Below are 22,451 nucleotides of genomic sequence, written 5' to 3' on the forward strand. Positions count from 1 at the left end.
TAATCTTTCCCATCTAATAAAGATAATGGGCAAATTACTCTGGTCTTCTCCAGTATCACTTTAGGGAACATATGTTGAACTGCAGAGTTGAGTTTTGTTGAGAGCTGGCTAAAGAACTGCTTTAGGAATTCATTGTTTTTTTCCATTAGAGAGGGTAGAGGAATATTACTTACTGCATGTATTTTCAGGCATTTAAATTTGCAGCTCTCTGTCAGCAGACTTTCCTTATTTTAAACTCGAGAGCCCCAGGTGACTGAGTAAGATTTTCCTATAGATTATGACTTTTCCAGCAGAAATACAGTTAAGTTGTGAAATGTTACCTTTTTGGAAAATACATAGGGCTCACACATCTTGTTTTTCTCCAAAATGTATTATTTTACCAGTAGAAGTAGTATTTCAAAATAGTATTTGTGTATGCCACAGTCTACCACTAGCTTTTTCTTATAATTATGAATGGTCAGTGTGTGTACAGTAACAATAGTTTCTGAACACAGTTACATTCTTCTAGACTCTGATAACACAAATATTTCAAACTGGTTTAGATCATATATCGTTATTAATTGTGCAACTGTTGTGGTACATAACTTACCTGAGTAAAAGAAGAATATCTGATTTAAAAGTGAGCACCCAATTATAGGCTAAGGTTGTCGAAGCTTAGTAGGTGCTACAGTGTCTCTTTTGTTCTTAAGTGGATTAATGTTAGGTAAAAGATCTAAAATCCCTTTTTGTATTGTGACATATAGCTATAATGTAGGAAAGAGGATCAGAAAGCCTTTGGCTTAGGTGCCATTCAGGAGTTCTAAAGAAGCAACTGAGAATTACTTGAAGATTTACGATTATTGTGTGGCACTTAATCTTTGTCTACTTCAAAATATGTTACTCTATCATAGTTTGAAAGGATTTTTCATGTGAAAGAACACTCTAAAAGGTACACCTACTAAAATAAGTATCTTGTGTCTCTTTGCTCAAAAGGCCACTGAAGATCACAATTTTTTTTAAGTTGCTGAAACCCAATATCTCCAACATAAGCAATGGTGTCAGGTATTCTGAAGTACTCATGGAGTCAAATAATATCATAAGGTTATTCATATGTGCTCTGACCTGTGATTTCAAGTTAAAGTGAATATTTGGTATTCTTGTATTTGTGGCAAAACACTTTCCAAAGGGCTGAAATGCTTATGCTTTAATGCTTTAGTAAATAGTGCTAGGATTGTTTTCACTTCCATTTCATAAAGCTATCTAAATAAATAAAACATGGGAATTTTGATTGTCTTGATTAGCATTATGATTTATTTGTTTATTAAAACTTGAATCTCGTTTAGTCTCCTTAGATTTTGGAAAGTATGGGTTGTTGCAATGTATTTCATATTGTAAATACACTGTTATGCTTCTAAAAAGGTAGGTATATGAGCATACTCATTTAATATTATTCTATTTTTTACTTTTCCAGTTTCTCAAGCAGTTAGGTATACATCCTGACTGGCAATTTGTAGATGTTTATGGTATGGAACCAGAACTGCTTAGCATGGTGCCAAGACCTGTCTGTGCAGTCCTACTTCTCTTTCCGATAACAGAAAAGGTAAATGTTTATTTAATAATCAGCTAATCACTTTTGTTGTAAATGAAATGGGAATGAATAGTTTGAATTTTGTACTTTGGTGTCATAATAGAATCAAGATGAGACTCAAACCTTACTCAAGAGACTCCTTAATTAAAAACACCAACAAAATGCTTCCTTTTTTTAACCTTCTTTTGATAACCTTACATGTATATTTCCAATTTCTTTTCAAGTTGGAGTGGGAAAAGCTAATGTAGAAGCACAGAGAAATGCACCTCACATTTTTCTATTACAGACAATTTAAGGCTTTTCTTTCTTTTTTTTTTTTAATATGTACTGTGAAGTGGCTCTGTTTGCTTCTTTTAGCATAAGCAAAATAAGAGGTAGGGTGTAGGACTGTATGAAATGCAACTACTTTTTGAGTTTTCTTACTGTTGCACTGACCAAACTTCAATCCACTTTTCGTTCAGTCATCAGTATCTGTATGGCTTTTGCTTCTTGGACAGATGTGGCATATTTCTAAGATGAAAGAGAATTCCCTTCCCCCTTCTTCCTCTCCGTTAGACTTCTAAATACTTGATTTGGTTAAATCTTCAAGTCTGCTTATTTTATGTCATCGTATGTTTCTACTTAGAAAAGACATTCATCTTGAATATCTCCTTCAAGTGTTATGTAGGTCGAAATGTGTGATTCATATTAATCTTTCAGTTTATAAAAATTTTATAGGATTGTGATAAGGTCAGACAAAATGTTTGAGGTGAATCTGCCGTAACTTCTTCCTTTTAATACGTTTCTCAAAAACAACATGTGGTTTATAAGGATAAAGCAGTTAGGTATTAAAGCTTAACTTCTATAACAAAACCTGTTTAAATAGAGAGAAGAGTGATTAGGTCAGTCCTCTTACTCGTTAGGTCCTGTAAACCCTTGCATTCTCAGTTTCTCCAGAACAGCTACATAGGCAGTCCTTTTCAGGCTTGATTTCAGCTACCTCGATAGTTTTGAATTTTAGCAAACTCTTAACTATCCTCACGTGCTTTCAGGAAATTTCTGTCACCTTTGCAGCATTGTTTTCTGTGTGCTGTGGGTTCTGTCTGGCTGCCTGAGCTACAGGTCTGAGCTCCTTCTATGACTGTCGCTTTTCTTTTGCCTCCCTGCCAGTGCAAACTTCCTTTCTTGGATCATGCTAAGGAAGCATCATTCCATGGGAAAGAACGATCTCCCTCTCATCCCAGAAAGTGTATCTCATTTCATCCTCAAGAAGCATATGACAAACAGCCAGAGAAACAGCATATACTCTGTTGAATTGATCAATCAAATTTGACCACCAGTCAAATATTTGAGATTTTCTCCAGCATGTTAATTCTTCAGAAACATAAGGGACACAAGTATTTCAATCAACTGTTTAGCCTGAGTGCGTGAAGGCTGAATCTTTCATGTGAAGTCCCAATGTTCTGAAGCTTTTGTTATTCAGTGTGAACTCTATAAGATTCTTGAGCGTTATTCTGTATTTCTGGACTACTTTTTCCCTTCTCAGACTCCCTTTCAATATGCCTGTTACAGTCTGCTTTTATTTAATTTGCTGTTTATTTATGCATCTTGTATGTGTCTACATTTATGAAAGTGTGGCTCAATTAATTTTGCTGCCTTTGTAAACACTTTTCTATCATGTCTTTGTTCTTCTGTCTAGAAGTTCCTTTCTTTTATGTTTCCAATGTATCAATTTGCTTGAACTTGCTTTTAGGGCAACGTACTCTTGTTAGCATACAGATAATCTCAGGGTTATTGTCCAGTTTAAAGGCCAATGACTTTCTTAGTCTGCATTGTAGGCTCTAAGACAGACTGAATACTGTGAGCGTTGGGCATTTTGGGCATGGCCCAATGAAAACATATCATGGGACAGCTCGGGTTAAGAGGGACCTCTTGAGGTGATCTGGTCTAACCCTTGCTCAAAGTCATATTTTCAGTATTCTCAACATTTATATATTTATTTTTGCCATGGAGTTTATTTTGGTTGGCAGGGAGTGAATGGCAGCTATATTGTTTACCTTATCTAATGTGAACTTTTGTCCAATTATACTCTATGAAGTTTTTTTCTCAATTAAGGCGATTTTTGTTAACTTGTAGATAAGTGGTATCAAATTAAAATGCTTTGTAAATGCTCTTGCTGTTACTTACACCATTCAGAACATTCAGACAAGCTGCAAGCGTGGAATCATGCTGGAAAAACTTCTTGGTTTTGTTTGTCACTGATGGTACATAGAATCTGAGAGAAATTTCTCATGGGTTTTCAGGAAGAGTTCTGTGATAACATTCTGCATGCAAACTTCGCTTTTGTCATAGTTGGATAAAAACCCCATCTACTTCAGTATTTTTTTGTATACAAAAGTACCTAGTAAAACAGGCAAAGGAGGAAGAAAGCATTGTCTGGAACATCTGCAGTTTTCTTTCATTCTTTTTCTGTATGAGATGAAAATCTTGAAATAAAAAAAAATAATAATGCAGCTAAAGATAAAACTGAAAAACACTTCCGCCCACAAAAAAGAACCAACAAAAAAAATCACAAAACCAACACACTGTTGCACAGTGTAACAGATCTTATTCAGTTATGATCTTTACAAAACAAGTACTTTAGATTATTCAATCAAACTAAATTCTTTCTTTTGCTACAGAAAATAAACATTCATTTTATGAATATGGCTTTTGAAGGGCCTGTTTTGAGGCCATGAGCATTATAAAAATCTTATTTTGTATTCCTGAAAATTGAAATGTAAAAATGGAACTTGTAAAAGTGTTTCATGTTGATTAAACATCTGAAATACTATGGTTTGCTTGATAATGCTTTGAGACCTCTGTTCTTTAAAGCATTTTGCTGGATTGAAGAGGGACGGTGACAGGTGCTCTGATCAAGGAAAAATTTTTACCATTTTTGAAATTGTGTTAGTTAACACATATTTCCAAATGATGTTTCAAGTGTGACTGCGTTTTGGCTAGTGACAAGGCATTGGTTTAAGTGTTCAGTTGAGTAAGTTTACACGTATTTGTTGGACCATGCTTGTTAAGTGTTTCGAATTACAGGTTGAGGTTTTGGGTTTTTTTTTTTTTAGTTAGCTTTTGCTTTTTTAAAATTATTTTTGCTTGAATAATGTAGCCACTATTTATTTGTACTACTTGTGAAATGTCTGTAATTTTCCTTCTAGTATGAAACCTTCAGAACAGAAGAAGAAGAGAGAATAAAAGCCAAGGGGCAAGATGTCAAATCATCAGTGTATTTCATGAAGCAGACCATTAACAATGCTTGTGGAACAATTGGGCTAATTCATGCTATTGCAAACAACAGAGATAAAATGAACTTTGGTAAGGTTTTTTTGGTTGGTTGGGTTTTTTTTTTGGCTTTTCCCTTTTTTTCTTTAACTGTGGGGAGGCATTAAGGGAAGGATAGGTTTTGTACTATTTTCTCCGAATATAACCATTCATAAAGGATGATTTCTATTCAAGGAGCATTTCTACCTGTAATTAGAAAACCAGTATTTCGTCCTAATCCACGAACTAAAGCACTCGAAACATTGCAAACTGCAGCAGGTAGCAATTCCTCTTGCAGTCAGCCTTCAGTGTCTTAAAGATACGATGTAATTATATCTTTAAATCTTTCGTTGGATATAAGCATTCTGTAAGCTTTGAATGAAGCTGGAGTTAAAGCATGACTCAAACTCATAACTAACCCTTCTAACCGGAACCATTCTATGATTCTATAATTATGTCTTTTTTATTTTTTTAAGAAACTAATTCTTCACTGAAGAAGTTCCTAGAAGATTCATTATCTATGACTCCGGAAGAGAGGGCCAAATATCTAGAAACTTATGAAGTTGGTATCATGTGTTTTTACTTTTATTTAAAATGGTACAAGAATTATTTGCATGAGCAGGACTTGATACAGTGAAGCACTTAAACAATTCGATTTTACACATGAGCTTGTGATCAGACAGTTGATACAAAGAAAACCCTGCTTTGGTAAAGTATTCCTGCCTGCCCATAGCTCAGTCAGCAGAATGGATTTTGTCGACGTTCCTCATCTGTATTAATTCACTGGCTTAGTTTAAAATGACTTTGAAATGGATGAGAAATGCATGCATAATGTTTTTGGTGTGTTCAGGATGCAGTTTAGTGGTCAATTTAAGCTGATCTGGGGCTATTGCTGAAAGGATGGTCCTTCTGCTGCCTCCTTTCATTTGTGCCTTCTAGTCATCCCTCTTTGGCGGTAGCAGTTTGGGGCACACAAAGAGCTGATTTTGCTGAAATATCATCTCCTTCCCCCCTCCCCCCCCCCCCCCCCAAACAATTAGATGAGCTAGCTGATAGTGTGGTTAGACAAATCATTAGTGCTGTTTGAAGGGATGTGGCAGAAACATCTGGGCAGTGGTGGAGGGGGAGAATGGTGCTGTTTCTCCTGATGGTAACGATGACACCCTTTCAAATGATTTCCGAGCCTGAGTTCAATTTAAGCTTATTGTGAAGCTCTCAGGAATAAGGTTGTTAACATGTGGCTGAGGGAAGTCATAACAAACAGAAACAGTAGAGGTTTGATGACATTTTCTGTAGAAATGTTGGACACAAGGTATCTGATCAGAGCTTCTATCTAAAGTGTTTTGTCTGCCTAAGAAGTGATACATAACAAAAACACTTGCCTATAGTCTTTTCTGTGTATAAAAGTGCGGTTTCAAACTGTTAGGTATTTGATTTGAACTGACTGTGATGAAACTGAAATATTGGTCTTCTGATATCCTTGGAAGTGGAGATGATTTATTTATTATTTTTTTATTTATTTATTACAAGCACTGAACAAAAATATTTACATCTATGACATTTGATAAAACGAAGGGCAAACTGTGATTCTTAAAACAATGGAAGTGTCTCATTTAAAATCTGATTGAAATATGTTTCAATTTTAGGCTATTCGTGTCACTCATGAATCCAGTGCCCATGAAGGTCAGACCGAGGTATTCATTTTTTTTAAAAATCTTTGTTAATAACTGTTTTGAGTTGAATATAATTGAAATGAAAGCAATCATATTTTAAAAGTTTACAGTGAAATGGAGATTATTGTTTGGTTTGCAGTATTGTGTCATTAGCCAAAAATCAGGGCACAAAATCAGGTGGCATTGTTGGGATCAACCAGACTTGAAGCTTGATTTTTTTGGTTTTGGGGTTTTTTTTAAGCTTTTATATAACATAGATGATATTTTTCAAGCGTTATTTCAGAGTAAAACAGATGGTAATAGTATTTTTAATGAAACTTGAGATTTTGATTTTGCAAGTTTGTGGGTAAGATCCATAGTAATCATACAAGTGGAACAAACATTTTATGAGAGTCTGAAAAGTTTTACTTCAGGAAAAGAAATAGTACAATACTTGGTTTGCTATTGTATATATGCTGCTTGTTTACAAATACTAATTCAGATGAATTCTCACTAATATGTGTATTTATAAGTTTTTATTCCCCAACAGATTAGGTGATATAAAAAAACCAACAAAACCATGCAAAACCAACAAAAACCTTAAAATAAACTTAATATTCAACATTTTTCTGCTTCAGCCGTGCTAAGGCTGTTTTCCATCTTTCTGGTTCAGATTTCAGTATCTGTTCCGCAAAAAGAAAATTGATTAGATTGTTTCTAGCACTGCTTTGTTTGACAATGCAAGGAATCCTCCTTTGTTTGGCTGTGACTTCAGTGGCTCCTCCACTTTCTTTTTTTTTTTTCTTTTTTGAATTAGAGTAGGTGACATTTTCTTTCTTCTTACAGAATCATAGAATCATAGGGTTGGAAGGGACCTCTGGAGATCATCTAGTCCAACCCCCCTGCCAGAGCAGGGTCACCTAGAGCAGGTTGCACAAGAACGCGTCCAGGCGGATTTTGAATGTCTCCAGAGACGGAGACTCCACCACCTCTCTGGGCAGCCTGTTCCAGTGCTCTGCCACCCTCAAAGGAAAGAAGTTCCTCCTCATGTTTAGGTGGAACTTCCTATGCTCAAGTTTGTGCCCATTACCTCTTGTCCTGTCCCCGGGCACCACTGAAAAGAGCCTGGCCCCATCCTCCTGACACCCACCCTTTAAGTATTTATAAGTGTTGATAAGGTCCCCCCTCAGTCGTCTTTTTTCCAGACTGAAGAGACCCAAATCCCTCAGCCTTTCTTCACAAGAGAGGTGTTCCAGTCCCCTGATCATCTTGGTAGCCCTTTGCTGCACCCTCTCCAGCAGTTCCCTGTCCGTCTTGAACCGGGGAGCCCAGAACTGGACACAGTACTCCAGGTGCGGCCTCACCAAGGCAGAGTAGAGGGGGAGAATGACCTCCCTCAACCTGCTGGCCACACTCTTGGTGCACCCCAGGATGCCATTGGCCTTCTTGGCCACAAGGGCACATTGCTGGCTCATGGTCATCCTGTTGTCCACCAGGACTCCCAGGTCTCTTTCAGCAGAGCTGCTCTCCAGCAGGTCAGCACCCAACCTGTCCTGGTGCATGGGGTTATTCCTCCCCAGGTGCAGCACCCTGCACTTGCCCTTATTGAATTTCATAAGGTTCCTCTTTGCCCAGCTCTCCAGCCTGTCCAGGTCTCTCTGGATGGCGGCACAGCCTTCCGGTGTGTCAGCCACCCCCCCCAGCTTTGTGTCATCGGCAAACTTGCTGAGGGTGCACTCTCAGGTGCATCCAGGTCATTGATGAATATATTGATCAGGACTGGACCCAGTACTGACCCCTGGGGAACACCACTCGTCACTGACCTCCAACTGGATTCTGTGCCCCTAATCACTACTGCAGTGTCTTCTAAACAATGCAGGAAGAAGCAAAGCAGTCCTTTCTGCTTCCCCTTGCCCCATCATCCAGAAGTGAAAATTAAGAAAATTGTGTTAACTCTTTCTATTATAGATACTCAACTTCCTTTGTGATATTTTCTTTAAAAAAACCCCACCGCTCTTTCTTCTCATCTCTTTCTCTAAATTTATCAAGGTTCTATATTTCAAGAAGAAACATCAGAACAAATTAATATTTCTCTTCCTTTTCTAAGGGAGAGACTCCAAAAAATCCAGTCTGTTTTCTTTACAAATGAGTCCTTTTCTATATATTCTTGGCAAGCTCAGTAAGAGAGAGGCTATGGAGATTATTCCCACAAGTTGCTGAAGACTGAATCTTTTCCTAAGATACTTGTGAAAGAGAAAAACTTCTTTAGTTGTTTTGATGTACTGTGACATTCACCCAGGGAATGGTTTGTCTATGCATTCTTCTGACAGAAATTAGGGAATGACGGGAAAAGAAAATGCAAGGGCTGTTCAGTTCCTGAGAGTCTTTGTAAAGATTCAGGAAGCATCTAAGTGATGATGGAATCTCCTAATAAGGGACAGTTAACTTCTTGAACTTCCACAAATTAATTTGTTTCCTGATCAAAATAACCACAATACAAACGATTAGTAATTGTGTGGAAAGATGAAGACTTTTTTCATAATGAAAAATTTACAAGATTGTCTTAGCAACCGTGTTTAAACACAAATATTGAATGGGTCGTTTCCTTGCCATATATTTATTATTTTATTTTGCATAAGTGAATCTGGAAGTCATTCAATATGGATATTCCTTAGATGGGTAAAATAACTTTTTCCTGTCCTTCAGTTTCCAAAGTTGAAGTAGTACAGTGGCTGAGTACCTGTCCTAGGACCATTTTTCAGAATAGTTCTTATTCATCAACCGAGGAGGGAAGAAATAAACAAGTTATCTTACCAGAACATCTAATTGCCTGAAGATCCTGTCCTACCAGAGTGTAGTTAAATTGACAGCAAGGCCTCCCCTTTCATCTGTACAGGAGCAATTGCTTTACTCTAAAGTACAATTCTTTTAAAGCAATACAAAATCCGAAACATGAGTATGCTGAGAAGTGTAATTGAGGGTTGGAGGGAGTTAATCTCCAAGTCTTTTTCCTTCCAATGGTACGTTTTAAATGTTGCTGTATACCTTTTCAGGTAGTGGTGGAGGGACTGATGAACAGCATGCCCTTGAAGATGCTGAATTTAGCATATGCAGGTCATACAAGGATGTTGACTTGTCCTGCAGAGTGAGATGACAAGTTCAAGCACCTTTGGAGAGAGAGAGAAGAGAATCCCATTCCTCCTGCATATCCATTATTGTTAGGATTACTTTCCTGAGGACTTAAACTTAATTTCAGAGCACTGGAAAGGAACATGTTTGCCTTCCTATGACTCTGTTAGGTTTTTGTTCTACCCCTGCCCCCTCACAGCAAGGGCATTTTGCATAGAAATCTTTCCTTTGAATACAAAGTGGTTTATATAGTTGCTTAATGACAGTAAGTTCTGTAGCTTTGCAAGCAAGATGTCCTTAGAATTAAAGGTTAAGACAACGTGCAGGCCTCCTCTTTTAGGATGATTAACTTGGCTTGCCTGCTCTGTGCGTAGTTCTGTCCCTTAGACAGGTATTGCATGCTACTCTCTCCTCAAATTCTTCTGAAAATGTTGCTTAAGCTCAATTGTGTTAAGACAGAATAATTTCCAGAAGTGGGACGTAAGGCAGTCAGCCTTGCTGATTTGGTTAAGAAACTGTGTAACTGCTCTCAAGATGCTGTTCTTTCCCTCTCCCTTGCAAAACACACCACCGTACATCAGTATGATGTGATAAAATTTTCTCAAATCTTGAGATGCGGAAGGTTTAAAAATAGCAAAGGATACAGCCAGGTTCTTCTCTGATAATATTTCTTTTTTTCTGGTCTCTGATTTCTCAGATCTTTGAGGATTCAGACTTTAATGCTTCTAAGTAAAGCCTTTATTTGTTGATTGCTCCTTGACAGTCTTGCTAAGCCATCTCAGTGGCTACTTGATTTCTACAATATGCAAGTGGATTTTCTGCTTTTGTTTGTTTATGTGGGTATTTCAAACCTTGAAATAAAGCAAGCCTTATCTAGAAATAAAAGGTTAGCAGTAATAAAGTAAAGCAATGCTATCTTTCTAGTATCTGTGTATTTTGTCTATTTGTTTTGTCCAGTACGCAGGATTCGTTTCTGTTTTAGAATAATCTGTAATCCAATTAATTTATTTTATTAGGTTTTTAAGAAAAGTTGTATTTGAAAAGAAAGGCATGTGACAAGGTATTATTTGTATAACTTTAATACTAGTAGACATTCCAGTTAGTGATTTCTGGAAGAGAACAATTACAGTGGTCAGTTTGCTTCTGGGATTTACCATTAATGTGTGATCTATTTAGATGAAGCCTTAAGATGAATTGCTAAGGAAATGGATTGAAGTGAGTGTTGTGCCTTGATGGGTGCTTTAATAGGCTTCCCAAGTTTGATAGCTGTGATCAATTTGCTTAGTTTCAAAAGGCGGGGGGGGGAGGTGAAGGAAGGGCTGTGTTCCTAGCCATTTTATATAACTTTTGGTATTGCATTGAAAAATTTACAGGCCGTCTGTAAATTGGATTAGAACTGAGTATTTTGAGTACGTTTTTGTATTAAAATATGTGAGGTTTTTAATGAAGTTTACTATATTTTTATTAAATTACTTAAATATTTTTCTTAAAAATGGAAAAGTTTTTTTTGCTCTTTCAAAGAGATTAAATTTTAAGAACAGTTAAGCAGTTTTCGTTTTGCTAATTCATTTCAGGTTTTCAAATTAAAAAGACTGTAAATTGGAGTTATCCTTCAGGACAGGTTTTGGACCAGGTTTGGTTCAAGTTCTGTGTTAAGACTCTTGGATTCTGTGTCTCCATGGCTCACTTTTTTCCTGCAGTAAAGCAAATAAATAGATAAAGCGGTCCTATGGGTACTTCTACGCGTAAAAAAAAAAAATGTAGATCTGTTTAAAATTGCTTTACTAGCAAGCAGTAAGATCTGGGAATAATTCCACAGGAGAAGTGTGGTGTTGGTTTCAGGGGTTTCAAGGGTGGTTTGATTCTGGTCCCATGTTCCAGTACTGTAATGAGGGCAATTAATGTAAGACTCCTGTTAAATTTTATGCTGCTGAAGCTTACACTTTCTCAAGTGACAGGTATTTCATATCCAAAGCTGCCAAAAAAAGGATCTAGGTCTTTAGGATAAAGCTTCATGGATCCAACTTGCTCTCCTTTCTATGTGATAGCTCCTTAAAGGCAGCTATTGCTGAAACTAAAAAAAATAGTTATCAGCTACTCAAGATCTTTATTTTTTCATGAGTCTTCTGCTAAGCATATACTTTTGTTTATAATATCTAGGATGTCTGAAGATGTGGAAAATACAACCTGCTTCACTGCAGACCTGTGCATGCTTTTAAGCTGGTCCTTATATTGTTGCTTTGTACTGAGCAGAGGTTTTCTGTTTGTTGTTTTGCTTTTTTTTTTTTCTTTTTGTTTTTCCTGTGTCAATACAGTTTGTGGATGCTAGAGTATCCACATTATCTGTCTAATCTACAGGGATCATTAATGAATAAGATATGGTAAAATCTGAGGGAGGAAAAGTAGCAATTAATAGCACTGATCAGGGTTAGGTTCATATCCAACTTTTTTGTATTATTATTATTTTGGGTTGCTTTCTTTGAAAACAATCATAGTAACTATTTTCAAGTAACAGATCAGAGAATCTGAGGGGAGAATTATTTAAAAACAGGGAAACGTCATTATACGAGAGAGACTTCCAAGTCTAGAGTCTTTTGCAGAGGAAATAGCCCTTTTGAATTTGGAGTTGGGGAAGAAACTTACTTTGTATCCTACGTACTCATTTTCATTAATAATAAAAAGTTACTGTATAGTTTTCTGAGAGAGAGGAAATGAAGAAGATGCAAAGGCACACTTGTTAGAGAAATAAACCAGTAGAAATTGTTTAACTCAATTGAACAATGATATGCTATGACAGCTTGAAGAAGTTATTCCAGGTAGAAAATATTATCTGTACTGCTTCTTAAAATAAATGACCTTTTTAATATGTGACTATAATAATGTGAGTAGCAAATTATTTTTGTTCTGCTCTCCTATTACTGACATCCATATCCAGTTCTTTGCAACAATGCTTCATTACAGCTCAATTCCACAGTAAGGAAAATGGCAAGCTATACCATGTAAAATACCTTTTAAAAGATTAATTGGCCTTCAGACAAGGAATTGATCTAGACAATAACCAGTATTCAATTTCTGCCTTTCTAAAAGCTTTGACATGCTTAACTCTTGTTCAGATACTGTTCTGGTAATAGTATCGGAAGCTTTAGACAGCTCTGTGTGTCTGTTGAAATAATTCTGTATTGTCAGATTACCTACAATATCTTCTGTCTTCCGTCACCTTCCCAAACAGCTTCCCTCAACATCCTCATCCTCTAACCTTGCAGGAGCTAGTGCTGGCACAGAGATGTTAGAAGCACACTCCTGGGAAGAGAGGAGAAGGCTTAACAGACTAGACTTAGATCAGCTTTTGCTGCTGTGAACAGCAAATACACAAATAGCTGTGGTGTTAAGTAATTGGCAGGCTGTTTGTGCAACATCAAGGTATCACTAACTGCTGACACATGGCTTTCCATATCACTTTTTGTTATAAAGTTCAAATGATAGAGTAAACTTTTTATTATGTCTTGCAGCACTTGCGGCATATGGAACCACTTTTGTGTTTGAGGTTGACATTTTTTTTGGACAGGGGAGTTTTAGCATGGTTTATGCATTACTGCTTAGCAGAATTTGATCTGTGGTCTTTAGGAAGTTTACTTCTTTAAATATTATTACAGCATAGCTCAAAATAATGTTTCAGTCAAGCAAATACAAGTGAAGCAGCCACTTGAAATACCTGTGTTAGGTATTGGTTGGAGAATAATAAGAGATTTTGATTTTGTTTGTGGCCTAAATTCTTAGGAGAAAATTAGTAGTTCTCAAATTCCTGTTTTTTCTTTTCATTAGAAGCTATTGAGAATGCCCAACTAAATGAAGTTTAACGTACGGTGTTTCAGTTACTAGCTAATACGGAAGAGAGAAGAAAACAGAACTGGAATATAAAATATATCAACTATTTTGGGGAGCACAGAAAATACTGCCTTTGGTTTTGTAACTCCTCCTTTTTGTGTTTTTTATTTACTTTTTTTTTTTTAGTACACCTCATACGTCTATTTACCAACTGACAGCTTTGGTTACTAGTACTAGCTAGATGAGGCTCAGAACTGAGCGCGCTGAGGTGCTGCCACTTCAAATGAAAACAACATTCTTGCACCTCATTAGACCTCTATCAAAAATATTGATGGTGGAAATATTAGCCTTTGAAAATCAAAATTGATGTTTGACTCTGTCGGTATAAAAGGCACAAGTAAGAACTGCTCTCTGATGTTCACAAAAAACTCATGTACTTGTGCACATCAGTATGTTTACTTAGATACACTTTTTGTTCATAAGTATGATCAGGAATATTTTTAACATGGATTGAAGTTGGCAGCCACTAAAAAAGCTACCACAGCTTGATTTCTTCCTTAACTCAAACCATAACTGCAAACTGTAGTCTGTAAACTTGTTTAGTGTGCCTTGAGAACTATAATCTTGCTTGGAATGCGCTAAGTTAGACTTTGATCACAGTAACAGTCGTTAACATTGGCAAGAACTAAGTAAAGTCAATGCACTCTGTTCTCAACTGCTATAAAACTTGAACTTTCAAAGATCTCTGGTTCCCTGGGGCATTACAATTTATTGTTAGAGAAGAAACATAAAGGAGCTTCCCTTTCGCTCCTGCCAAGAACATATGGTGGGTTTTTTTTCTTAAATAGCCCATATTCCTCAGTCTTTCTTCTGAATAATCCGTAGTCTTGTAAAGAAATATTTGCGTCTCGGGAGAATATAAAATCAATTATGTAACTATTTCTAAGATGATTTCTGTTTAGCTTAGCAGTACAGAACAAGCATGTAATCTCTCCTGTAAAGGTGATGAAGCTGCCTAGATTTGTTAGCTATAGCTTTTTCTCGTTTACAGCCTACACAGTAGAAGTGTAAAAATGAGCTTACAAGAATCACGTGAAATGTTTTGGAAATTGTACTTGGTTAGTCTTTGACTCGTTGCATTGCCCTGTTATTTAACGTGTCAGTGTTTGAGACATGCATCAATCTGATTTCTATACTCTACTGAGCAAGTAACTAATAAGGTATTAATACAGTATTGCTCTGAATTGTTATCCTTATGCTTAACCGTAAAATCTTCATGAAGGAACTCCTGATTCCTAGGATGAAACATAACTATAGAGGATATTCGCACCCATAAAGCAGACCATGAATTTAAATAACAAGTATATAAGAAAAAAATAACAATGGAAAGTAACAAAGTGTTTCTACAGTTTTGATCCAACATCTCTACCAACCAACTACCATAAGTTTTGGTTTGTTTGTGGTTTTTGTTTTGTTTTGGTTTGTTTTGCATCTCTCCAATCCATAATGCTTCCAGCACTGATCTTGCACTATCTGTGTAAGAGACAGTAAATAGCAGGCTCTAAGCCATGTGTTTGCTCACTGGCATTTTAGCAGGCTGATCATAACGAGCGATGGTTGAGTTCACGCTCAACCTCTTTCCCTCAGGCAGAAGAGAAACTTTATTTATTTATTTATTTATTTTATTCATCCAACCACTAATTTTGGCGAAAAAAGTTATAAGAACTTACAGTCCTTAAGACTGCCAACATTTTACCAATACCATTGTGATAATCTAGCTTGACTTTTGCCTGGCATAGACCATAGAACTTTAAATTTAGGTCTTCAGAGAGAGAGAAATTATCACTAATTTTGGAAAGATTTTTTTGGGTGCTCTGAGCTCACCATTTTTCTCGCCTTTAAACTCTGTTACCCATATGTCTGGCAAAGTAATACTCTTGGGATACTGTCCATTCTTAATCATAGATTAAACTGAGATGGAGAATACTGTAAAGACTTTCTTTTTACCAGCTGCAGAAACACTAATTAAACTTCCTGGCGCAGAAGTTGATCAGCGAGCAGGTGTAGCTCAATTCGGTTTAAAAACTGTAGTCTCAATACATACTAATGCTGATAACTGTAATGTTGACAAAACATGTAGGTCTGTGAGGAATGGAGTTTATGAACCTTAATGTCCTAAGAATTTGCATATTCTGCAAGCTTTTGTTGCCTGTAAGGAAGTTCTAGTTAGGAAGAAGACTTTTATTGCAGTTGAAATATTTATAATATCTCTTGTTTGTGTGAATTCTCTGTTGTGCTGTTGCAGATGAGCTCATGAAGCAGCTTCTGCCTCTGTGGAATACCTTCTTTGTCAGGTTCCTCTTCCCTGTCTCCTGCTTATCTTCTTATAAAAGCTTGAAGGAACTTAATGTCTCTCAAGATTTCACCACCACCACCAAAACAAACTTGAAATGCTATTAAAAGATTAAAAACACTTGTGAAGGAAGAAGGAGGAAGAGGATTTTTTTCAGACAGTGTGATGCATGGATTTAATTTGCATGTAAAAAACCCACTAAGGATAATGACTTCTGAGGAAGAAAAACACTATTGCACTTTGAACTGTAATACAGAACCTTTTAACCAATTCAATAAAGAGCAATTACTTAAAACAAAAAAAGCCTCAAAAGATGGTGGTGAAAAACGATAGATATTAAGTACATTGTCTCTGAAGATAATCTTAAAGCTATAATAACTTTTATATTGCCCACTTGGCTGGAAAAGTTGCAGTTTTTATTGTCACTTCAGCCTTCCCCCATCTCTTAACAGGGCTTACTGAACGGGGAGTGTAGAACGAGGACACAAACACTTAGTTTGTTGGGAACACTTATTGCACGCTCATGGATCAACTCAACTGAGCAGAGATGCAGAACACATGGCAGGGCCTCTGATCCCAGGGTTGTGCATATGAAACACAGACCAGGACTAGCAGCATTGTAGCTCCTTCTCTTTCCCCAGTTTCCAGTGATGTTGGTGTGAAGTTAAAGCTCATTTGATCTCTGTCCCAGTGCAGCTAGTGTTTCTTTCTGCATAGTGACACAACCTCACAATGGAGGAAAGAAAGCCCCAGTCCCAGCACAGTTTGTCAGCAGACAGACAGGGAAGTCCCCTTAGAGGGAAGGTGACATGGGCTTGAACCTTCCACTGAGAGGATGCCCTGAACTTGAGCTTCCAGATTAATTTTTGTAACTACTAGCAAATTAATTGGTAATAAATATTTCCTCTTAGAAAGAAATGGTCATGCAATACCGGACACTGCTTTGTCCTGTTGGGTCTTCAATGCATTAGATGTGGATTGAAATACTTTGCTGGATTGGGTTCCCCAAACAAGATGAGCAGACAGATCCCTGTTTCTAGAACCTCACAGGTTTGGGGATGAGCCAAGTCAGCAGTTACTCGGCACTATCAGATTTCTGCACTTTTAGGTATTTGCAAAAGCGTGGCTCTTGGTGTGTGACAAACTGTAGAGGTGTTCCCTTTAGATCTTAGACTCAAATGGCTCTAGGCTTTAATAACAGCTATATATAGGAATGAGTTTTGGATGGGGGCAGGTAATTGCCTGAATGTTTTTGGACCTATTCCATGAAGCTTTTAACTTGTTTATAATGTATTTTTTGCATTACAAACCATAAACATAATGTCCTTACTGGTTTATATGAGAATAACATGCAATTCTATTTCAGGGTTTTTGTTTTACCACTTTAGATATTTGACCTGCTGCAATTTTCAGCACAGAAATATGCTCCTGTGATCTTTTCATCTTGTGAAGTTAGTCTAATTCTCTCTTCTCTGCAGTTTCTAGCTGTTAGTAAGTCTTGTTTGAATAGAGAGTCTCAAGTTATGATTTGTTTTCCACATTTTAAATTAAATGTGAAATATACGACCTTGTATCCTTTATTTGGAGATGTGTATTTAACATTAATTTCATATTAATATTGACATGTAATTCTATGGTTTTTGTGTTTTTTTTAATATTAAGTTGAAAACAACTTCAGTTGACACAGCTTAATTTGTGCTTATTATTAAAGCAATACATGGAATTTTATGGCTATTGCAGCCTTGATAATTAGACATAATCTGGTATTAACTTTGCTTTTCCACAATTCCTATAAACTCTCTGTTGAAATTTCACTTTTACAAATGTGAAAGTATATTTTCAGTGTGGGGGAAGTTTCTCTTTGTCTTGGTTGATCTCACTAGGGGACCCACTAGTACAAGAAATAAAGGATAAAAAGATTCAATGAATGGCATTTAAAATGAAGACAAATACTGACTTAGAAAATTTAAAATATTAGTTGCCTTAAACTGCATTCTAGGTTATAAATTTAGTTTTGAGAACTTAGTCTTTTCTGCTCTTATTACGTTCAGGCAAGGCGTGTTTTTAATATTTTTTTAGTTATTTTAGCAATATTAGCTAGGGAAGAAAGAAATAACTGCAATCATTAAGAATGGTAAAAGTGAAGAATTGTGGTAAAGATGGTAACAAAAGTAAAAAAGGCTTTATAAAAAACAGCTTTTGATATTCTGGTCATCCCTGTACTGTTAAACAAATCTTAAATTTGGTATTGTTCAAAGTCTTATTAATTGTTTCATAGTAATTGCACTAGGAGTGCTAAAAGATAGAGCTTTTTCAGAGCAAAAGTATACAGTTTTAACAGCTTCCAGTCAATGGAGCCAGAGTAGATTCCTACTCTCATCAAGTTTTTCAGTTTCCTTTTTTTTAACTATTTCTAAGCAAACAATTACTGTATTGCAGATTCCAGGAAGACTAACAATCTTGTCTGTTTTGATAGTAGCAGTTTACAAAACTGTAAAACATAATGTAGTGTGTCTTGTCTTTTGTCGTGAACTGTCTAGTCAGCAAAGCTCTTAAATTTCTGCCCCACAGCAGGTTGTAATCATACAGGTTCCTCCTTCCATGGGGAGGTCTGTGGACTGTGAGGATTTCTAGGAGCAATGTTTTATCAGTCAGTGTGGTATTTTCTTAGGCAAGCTGAGAATAAATTGTTTTCAAAGCCATCTGATACATCATTGAAATGTAAAATGCCTCATTTTAAACCAGTTCTTCAAGTGAAGAATCTGAAAAAACCAATCGGTGGTATGGATAAACTATAATAGCCTTTTAACTCTTGTAAATGTCTCTGACTTGTAGAAGTATTGTCATTGCTAAATTCCTCTTTCTTCATATAGGTACATTTTTGGGCTGGAGGTTTTCTGGTTTTGTCCTCTTTTATGTGGAGCTACTGAGATTTAGGGGTGTATCAGAATGCCTGAAAATCAAAAGTTAATTGAAAAAAACCACAATAAACCACCAAAAAACCTGTGGCAAACTCTATTCTTTAGACATGTTAGGAGACTTGATAACGCTCCATGTTTATCTCTGAGCTCGACAGTTTCTGCTGTACTCGATGCTTACTTTTCATGAAGAATTCCTACCCTGTCTTTGTTCTTTAAGGTCAGCAATATGGGAGCAGAAATAACCAATTAATTGTCCCACTCTTGACAGAAAAAGGAAAAAAAAATGGAATGGGAAAGAAGATTAATTGCTTCAAAAATAATACAAAGAAAGTAAATGGTTTTGACTGGCATTTATTTACACATTGATTAAAAAGAGTGAAAATAATTTTTTTTCAGAGGAGCTATCTAGTGCTTGGTTTTTGAAGTCTACTAGAATCATTCCATTGACTGCATAATGTGGGACATACCTTAAGGAGCTGCAGTTTCTATTCTGCTTGCATAACTTTTATGGATTTCCAAATAGCTGGCAGGTCTCAGTGCAGATAAGTGGGGTATCATTAATGAGTAAGTATGTTTGCTAGCGAGGCTCTTCAAGGATTGGTTCTAAGACCTGTACTGTTAAACAACTTCTATCAGTGACATGGAAGACAACACAAAAATACACCCTAAAACCTACAGGCAGCGTAAAAAGATTTAAGAGATACTAAAGCACAAGACATCAATACAGGACAATCTGGATTGCCCTTTTGGTTAGCTTCAAACAAAGCTGTGTAATTAGGACAAAAGATAAAGTTTATTTCCTGACAGAAGGTGAGGGGTTCTCTCAAAGACTGAAGATGACATTGGGGATTTTTATATGTGCTGAAAGGAGAAAGTAATGGTAGATGATAAGCTGAAGGTGAGACCCTGGTTTGACCTCATGGCCAGGTGAACTAATGTAATCCATTGTTCCATGTTCATATCATCATTAAGCAGGAACAGAAAGGTTGCCTTTTCATTTAGCACTAATGTGTATAGTAAACTGGATGAATATGTTGCTTACTGTCTCTGTAGCTATAGACAGGATTGTTTGAAATTTTAATTTCAAATTTACTGGTTGATTTCAGTAGTAGAAAACTTGTTAAGCTTGAATGTTTTTATTTTGTATGTTCTGATCCAAACAAAACTTGAACTTGATTGGTCCTGTGGCCTGTGTGGGGCAGAAGATCAAAACTAAATCATCACAATGGTCCTTTCTGGTCTTAAATATATTTACTGTAACTTTGTCAGTTGCAGCTGAGAGTCATTTTTAATACTTCTGTGGTCTTTCTTCTAATAGTAACAGTTTGAATGGTTTAACATAGTCCTACTGCTTCCACGGATACTAAAGGGATCCTGAGTGTTAATGGCAGTACTGCCACTGGCCTGCTATTTTAGAAGAATAGGTGAAAAACTTAGGAAGTTGCATACTTCACCACGGTAAGCTTCCCTTTTCCTTTGCTTTCCTTTTATGTTAGACATGGAACAGTAAAGAAACTCTGGGTTCTGTTACAGTAATTACTTGATTCATTTTAAATCCCAGAGTAGCACAACCTAGCTCTCCCAAATTACCAGAGAACTGTTGCTTACGGTTTTGTAGCTGTAGACAAAACTGATCACTCTCTGTTCTCAACTATTTCTTCCACGACATGATAGTTAAACCCCCTCCCTCCTCACTTTCCAACAGGCTGTCTCTTGAATGAGTCAGTTAACTTGTGTTCATATTATGAAGTTCGCTGGGTGTGAATAACCTCTAGCTTATGTGGTGATAAACTTCAGATTTGCACCATGTCTTTGCTTATTTTCATTGTTCTTTTGTCTTCTCATTCAAATTCAACACATTCTTGATTATTATCTGTGTGATTTGATCAAAGGACAGTATAATAAACAGTGGACATCTTTGCAGTTGCCTTTTTAGGTATGTTACTTCAAGTTTAAGTGGGCTAAGTATGTTCTTTTTTAATGTTTATGTAGTCGTCATCGTCCTCGCTGTCTTCACCACCATCCTCATCGCAGCCTCAGGTTAGCCACAGCAGAACGAAGGCTTCACCATTGTGTCACTCTGCATCCCTCTCCTGGGCCAAACGTAATCATGTAGGTCCTGCAAAGGCTACCAGTCCGTCAATCCGTCTTCGTCGTTGGCGGCCCTTGATACGCCTTCCATCTGTTGGGCTTCATTCTGTTGTAAGTGTAGTCCATCTTCAGTCTTTTCTTACTCTGACACGACTGGCCTTCTGCCATGTAACTTCAGTCCTCAAGGCATCATTTTTTGTTGGGGTCTTTTCTCAACCATTCTTAGGATTTCTTTCTTCCTTTATTTTTTCTTTTTCCTTTTTTTCTTTCCCCTTTTTTTCTTTCCCCCATGTTGGACAGCAAAAGTACATCACTCCATGCTTTGCTGTCCAGGTATTTTTGATTCAATACACTTTCCAAATCATTTTCAAAGCATAGTTGAAGTTTGCCCTTCATGAAGTGGCTTTTTTGTTTTTCGCCATAGGCTCCACATCCAGCCCCTTCTTTTCACCTCATCTTCATGATCTTTGATTTGGATGTGCTAAAGCAAGGGGCTTCTAATTCTTTGTCACATGCTATTATTTCTTCTGTGTTTGAGACCTGGTTTACGTGCTCGCATTCTAAACCTAGTCTCCTTTTCTTTCATTCTAAGTCTTGCTTAATGGTCCCTGAGAATGTCAGTAAAGATTAAATGTTTCCTGTAATCCCAGTGGGCTGCCTTACTTTCTCACTTGACATCTGTTTCTTTATCCAGTTTGTAGACATACATTCTAGTTGAAGGTGAAGACATTCTAGTAAGAAAAGCTTTTCATCAAATACCATACTTAGACTTTTTTCCTTCTTCACTCTCAGGCACAAATATATCTTGGAAACGTTAGAAAAAAATTACATGCACAGAATAGCTACTATTTCTAAACTGTCCTATGACCACCATCAGAAACACTAAACTGAAAGAGTGGCTTAGGGGTATTTTATCCCGCTTTTAAGGAGTGATCACACTTTTAGTGCAAGCAAAAAAAAACCTTGATATGTAGAAGTGAATGGTCTTAAATACAAAACTGGGACAGTGATTTTGGTTTTTATCATTCTTTGGTAATGACCACCTGTATTACTAGAAATTCTTATTTGAGATATGTGGATTTTTTACTGAGATGAAATAATTATTCTGACCATGGTCCAAATAACTTCCTTTTCCATACAGATCTGTCTTTCCAGATATGGAAAGCCTTCTTAATGTTTTATTGCTATTAATAATTAGTGTTTGAATGCTTCCATTTCTTTATAGTGTTTATATTTTTATCCTGATAAGTATCTTGAGATGAGACCTTTTCCCAGACTCCTTTCTCTTTATGTGAACAATAATTGCTATTATTAAGTATCTAGCTGTCTTGTAACCTTCAGAACTATGAAACATTCTTGATGTTATCATTTGGAGCTAGTTAAATACCTTAGGATTTGAGGAGGCATGGAGTTTAGCACAGAGTTAAGTTCTCCCCAACGAATGCTTCCTCCCCTCTGTTTAATATTTATGCCATTAACTTTGTCAAACTTCTGACAATTTTACCTGGGGACTTTTTTGTTTGCTTAGCAAAACTTGGAAAATTCTACGTCATATTTCTGTAATTTGAAACTGGGTTCTTGTATGAATTTGACCTATATAAGCTTGTTGTTAACAAAAGACT

General features: G+C 36.5%; 1 protein-coding gene across 2 annotated transcripts in view; it reads left to right on the forward strand.

The window, feature by feature from the left end:
* The first annotated feature begins 1,450 nt into the window (after positions 1–1,450).
* UCHL3 (ubiquitin C-terminal hydrolase L3) overlaps positions 1,451–22,451 on the forward strand; it is a 32,691-nt gene continuing 11,690 nt past the window's right edge. For both annotated transcript variants that reach the window (XR_008469766.1, XM_054223777.1), the window contains exons 1-4: positions 1,451–1,579; positions 4,756–4,912; positions 5,335–5,420; positions 6,505–6,552. Coding sequence is in view for 1 of the 2 variants with exons in the window: in XM_054223777.1 (XP_054079752.1) it covers positions 1,505–1,579; positions 4,756–4,912; positions 5,335–5,420; positions 6,505–6,552 (366 nt within the window). In the remaining variant the exon portion in view is untranslated. The remainder of the gene's footprint in view (positions 1,580–4,755; positions 4,913–5,334; positions 5,421–6,504; positions 6,553–22,451) is intronic.

Source organism: Rissa tridactyla, chromosome 1 (genome assembly GCF_028500815.1).
Source record: "Rissa tridactyla isolate bRisTri1 chromosome 1, bRisTri1.patW.cur.20221130, whole genome shotgun sequence".
Classification (NCBI taxonomy): Eukaryota; Metazoa; Chordata; class Aves; order Charadriiformes; family Laridae; genus Rissa; species Rissa tridactyla.